The sequence below is a fragment of the Phalaenopsis equestris genome, unplaced genomic scaffold (assembly GCF_001263595.1).
Source record: "Phalaenopsis equestris unplaced genomic scaffold, ASM126359v1 Scaffold235839, whole genome shotgun sequence".
NCBI lineage: Eukaryota > Viridiplantae > Streptophyta > Magnoliopsida > Asparagales > Orchidaceae > Phalaenopsis > Phalaenopsis equestris.
Genome location: NW_018253696.1, coordinates 1 through 5,603, shown reverse-complemented (window position 1 = coordinate 5,603; position 5,603 = coordinate 1). Strand labels below are relative to the sequence as shown.

The window sequence follows — 5,603 nt, the reverse complement described above, 5'->3', positions numbered from 1 at the left end:
GGTTCGGGGGCGCCCGCCCCCCGCCTCCATCCCCCCACCCCACCCCCGCGCCCAAGTAAATACATTACTTTCAATTCACTTCAAACCAAACAAAAAATATAAAGTCCTACATTTATTGTATAATGAATCAAATAATATAATAGTATTTCAAATACATTATAATCATAGTACTCTGCAAACATTTTATATTGTAATTTATTTTTAGCAAACCAAATGGCCTCTTAAACAACAATAACATCACTATAAATCCATAATTACAAACGCTCCACTAAAAGTGCATTTCAACTTGAGGAAGCACTCTATATATGTTCCCAAATAAAATAAAAAATTAATTAAGTAAAAATGGGAAGTGCTTACATGAGAATAAGCTTCACATCTTCCAATCATGATTTCGTTAGACTTTTGTATCAATAATTTCATTAAAAATGAACATAAAATTCAAAAGTATCACTTTTAGGATAAATAGAATTATCATTTTGCTTTTGGATAGATTCATTATTATGTTAGTTAAAAATTCTGCTATTTTGATGGCTCAAACCAAAATTTAAACCTAATTCGTATTTGAAATTCACCTTCTTAAACTCCTATAAGGAACCAAAAGGAAAAAAGTCATGCATGCAATAATAAACTATTGAGCTAAGTGAGATCCGGACTCGCGAGCAGTCTGTTGCAATGTGCAATTTTGGAAGTAAAAATGATATAGAGATAACAAAAAAGAGAAAACAAGTGAAAAAAACATTTAGAAACAAGATATTTATTAAAGAAATATTGTGACCATAGACAATCAACATAACACTGGTACTCATGCTAAACATATTTGGATTTTTCAAATAAATGCTTGAAGAAACTTTTTCAGGGGCATTTAAGTGGTGATTTTATAGTATTATTTTGTTACATCTTAATGAAGATATAAGTGGAATTTTCAAATCTTAATGAGCTTGATTTCATTACATTGAGCGAAGGAATTTTGTTATGATAGTTGATGATGAATATCAAGCTTTGCTACTATTGTATTCATAACCTCCCTCTCTTAAGAAAATTTTTGTGATGTCATATTATATTGGACAAATACAATTAGTTTAAAGAATGCTAAAAATTCACTCCTTACTAAAGATATAAGTATTAAGATTAAAGGTGTTAAAGAAAAAGTATTAGATGGATTGTTGGATAGGAGAAGACCTTTTAAGATGTAGTACACCTCTAATCATGGTGAAGAAAATCTCGTTGAAGGTAAGAGAATACAACATGTTCGATTACAAGAAGAAACCATTTTGATAGAGAATGTCAAACTTTGGAAAGCAAGGAATAACATGTCGATGACAAACATAACGAGGATAAATCATCAAATTGGCCAGATGAAAATTTGAATAATACTTCTCTAATAAATGTAAGATAAAGATCATTGATCAATGAATATGGATTCTACTTGTTTGTGACATATATTATTGTGTGAATTACTTTCCACTCGAGTCATGTTCAAATGACTATGTCCATTTAGAAAATGACTTAGTGTATAAGATAGTAGGTTTAGGTACAATGAAGTCAAACTTACATAATGAAGCCACTCATGAGGATGTTCGAACACTATTTGGGTATTAGTGAAAAGCTCAATTTGAAACGAAGACAATATTAGAAAAATAGAAAAAAATTTACATTGTCATATTATTGAATAAGTAGAGGATTTGCTAAAATTTTAACTTAACTTTGTTAGGATAAGTACATAGTTAAAATTTGTGGTCTAAGAACAAATATAAATATCTTTTTTTTTTCTGTATAAAATCATAATTAAAAGTTTGTTACAGATTTTGTTATTTAGGACAACAAAATTTAAACTTAATATAAATTTAAGATTCACCTTCTTAAACGATCATAAATAAGTGAAAAAAAAAAAAAGAGATGGGTATGCATGCATGAACTTATTATGTGCCAAAAAGAAAGTTGAGCTTGGAATGGCTAGTAGACATGGGTTGCCATTGGAATTAAGAAGAGATAAAAAAAGAAGAAAACAAAGCTAAGGCAATCGAGTGAAAAGAAATAGAATTAATCAAGGAAAAAAAAAAATTTACCATGTATAACTATCTTAATGCAATGCAAGCACAATCATGTCATAAATATTGTGAAAATTCAATAGACATGCGAAAGAACAATTTGTGGAGCATTTGGGTGGCATTTTTTTGGTATTATTGAAATATTCTTTATTAATCATATTTCTTATAGTACTCTCTTTTATTCAGCAAGAAAGCTTTCGTTCTTTATTTAATAATGAGATTAGGTGTATTTGAGTTTAGGAGTGTTTTCTTTTGCTCATTTTATTTGTACGTTTATATCTTGTAGCATTATAATAATATTGGATCAAACTCTCTCCATTTTTGTGTTTGTAGTCTATTATTTTAGCCAAATCACAAATTTTAATATCTTGTAGCATTTGATTTCTTTGTTAATATTTTGTGGTTTCATCATATTCACTCCTAATAGACACTTTCAAATTAAAAGTTTGATTTTTTCCCACTAGGTTTCAAAATAATTTTCAATATGCCATGAGACCTTCAACTTATCAGCAAGTTCATGACTTGTTTTCAATATATAATAATAAAAATGCCTAAACATTGAATTGTTACCTAAATAAATCGTATTCAAGCAAAAAGGAATTTCTTTAATCATATAAAACTATACACATAGAGCTTAAAAGTTGCCCTAAAGGCAGCCTGCCAACAAACTGGGGAAACCATGAATGAATGCTAAGAAAGCCACCATTCGAGTGTATAAGGAAACATCTTACCTTAGGAGAAAAACACAAGAAATTTGCCACAAATTAAAGTATCAGCAAGAATAAAAAAATTTGATTTCCAGGATATTTAATATTTTGCCAGAATGTTTTGCAAAACTTAGACAGTCATCCAACCAAATAGCATAGAAATGAAGGGAATCACCCTCATTTAATCGCCTACATCAGAAAAACTTGCATGTAACATTTACTCTAAAGCAGAAAAAAATATATTTGATAGTTTTTCATACCTTACCAACAAAAACCAGTGGTATCAAAAAGGTTGGTGCCGCTGAAACCAATCCCAGAAGTAAATATTCTAGCTCGGTGAAGCTCTGTTATCAGAATTGATCCCCATCAATGCAAGCTTAATGCAGCACAAAAAAATAAAAATGCTAAGTTCAAAGAGTTCAACTATCTATGACCGTAAATAAACTTCAGTATCTGCGGTAACCCCAATTAATATGTATCCTTATTCCCAACAAAAAGTTGAATTTTAAAATCTAATCAAATTCAACAAGGTATTTGAAAAAAATAGAGCAAAGTTTATAAATTGCAGTGCCCACATAAGAATTTATCATAATACTTCCACAACAAGCCTTCAAAATGTCTTTCCTAGGAAGAAGGTCAAAAGTAATCGAAGAAAATAATGACACTGTACGAATAAAATCTCAAAATCTAATGGTTACATCTGAAGAAGATCACAACAATAAAACTAACAAAAAATACTATAGAGCTGTTGGGTCGCAAGTGGGATTTAACACAAATATGATTTAGTAAATCATGAAAGTAATAAGTCTTCAAAAGATATACAGAAAATTTTATTAACTTTTTCAGCACTATTTGATAACAAATAGAAGATACTCCAATGTTGCAATGGGAGCAATTGCGTCATTTTTGAAAAAGTGTATTAAGTTTCCCATTTGAACTAGGCTATCATATTTTCATACGGAGCAACCCAAAATTTTATCCATGTTTTCATAATATTATTAGTGCAATACATAATGCTCATATCCGGGTGGTGGTCAGCATACGGTTGCTGGTCAAGTATCATAAGAGATTTTATTTTGCTTCGCAGAATGTAATGGTTATAGTTTCATTTGATCAACGACTTATAGACATTGCTTCATATTATGAGAATTCAAGAGCTAATATGAGAACATTACAATAGTCTATGAATGAGAGTCTTAAACATAATACAAAATAAACTTAATTTGATTGACCCTGACTCTACAAACATTAAAAAACTTTTGACATCATTTAAAAGATATCGATTTTATTTAAGTGGGTATCACTGAAGCACGCCCTATAAATACTTAATAACACAATAGTTATACAATCAGCGATACGCACAACTACACAATATAGTTGAGAGAATTTTTTGGATTTAGAAATAAATGTTTCAAGTCTTAAGTCATAAGCATCAGTTTCTTATACAGGCGAATAGCTTGTGCATTGTTGCATAGATTCATTAGTCCCTATCAAGGCATGCTCCATATTTTAATATATTTCAAACTAAGGTGCAATATAATCAGTTTGGAAAGATTGAAGTACATAATGAAGACCCTGACATGCATGTAATAATTACAGAGAGAATTCAAGAAGATATTATATGACATGTGATTGCAATCTACTTATGAGAAACACGTACAAGAATTATTGTTTATTAACTGTAAATCTATTTTATTCAAAAGCATTTATTTACTTGTGCATTTTTATAATCAGTGACTCAAAAATATTGATCAAGTTGAAAAGCTTGCTGAAATTTATGATGTATATCCAAATTTGTCTTCGATTCAGCATAATCTCAAATTTACTTTGGATGATATGGATTTACAGATTTGCCAAATCCTATTAAAATTAAATCTTACATCCAACGGGAGAAATAAGAGATTTATGTTTTCTTAAGATCTCCATTTGACAAAATTTACGTTAAAACCTACTTAAAACTTCTGTTGAAGTTGCATTCAAGCAGTCCCGAACAATTACATACGAACCGAGGAACAGAGGAGCGGGTAGAAAAACAGAGAATAAAGTTAGAGAAAGAGCACAGACCTCGTAAAGCTTGTAAGGAACGATGATTCCAAGACAGAGTGTGAGCCAAAACGGAGTATAGAACAGAAAGAAGAGTTCTCCCCATCTCTTGCTCGGATTCGGAGCCAGCCATAGACTTCCAGATTCAGTCCCTCTCGCTGCTGCAACTACTTCGCCTCCTCCCCTCCCTTTCCCTTCCAATCCTGTATCAAAAAAAACTGTCAAAAACCTACTAAACAAAGCCAGAGGAAACCGCCATCTCTACCGACTTAGATAGAAAATCCCTAAGGATGCCCCATTTAAAATCTGTTAGAGAGAAAGAGAGAGAGGGAGAGAGTCTAAACTTCTCACCCCCCATCCCGGTAGAACAGGATGGTCCCCGACGAAAGTGGGAACAGCTAATCTCTTGCGAATGGATCGAGCAAAACCGCCCTAGGCTTCGTAATCCTCCATGCGGGCTGCAGCTCACTTCTGTTCACGGGTTCACTCGCCGGAGAGGGACGTTTTTGGAACTAATAGCGTTGAGCGGAGAAATATGGCTTGTTATCCGGTCAGATTCAAAAGTACATTTAAGATTAAAATATTTCTTTAAATTTTAATCTTATTGAAATATTATATAAAAAATATTAACATTTTATATCAGGAGTCCGTACATATCAACCATACAAAACTTTAAATATAATATTTTTGTCACATTCAGAACACGGAAGAAGGTACACCACAGCAATGCGGATACATGATGAAATGAAATTAAATTTTTTTGTATTATGAAAAAAATACTTGCATGCAAATAAAAAAAATAAAT

The 5,603-nt window shown here is 31.3% G+C and overlaps 1 protein-coding gene across 1 annotated transcript in view; it reads right to left on the bottom strand.

The window, feature by feature from the left end:
- Positions 1–5,339, bottom strand: part of LOC110039207 (cycloeucalenol cycloisomerase) — a gene marked incomplete at its 3' end in the record, with an annotated part of 35,018 nt that extends 29,679 nt beyond the window's left edge. The window contains 3 exon segments of the mRNA XM_020744198.1: positions 3,016–3,099; positions 4,820–5,001; positions 5,150–5,339. Of these exon segments, the coding sequence (XP_020599857.1) occupies positions 3,016–3,099; positions 4,820–5,001; positions 5,150–5,156 (273 nt within the window).
- Between the last annotated feature and the right edge of the window lie 264 nt (positions 5,340–5,603).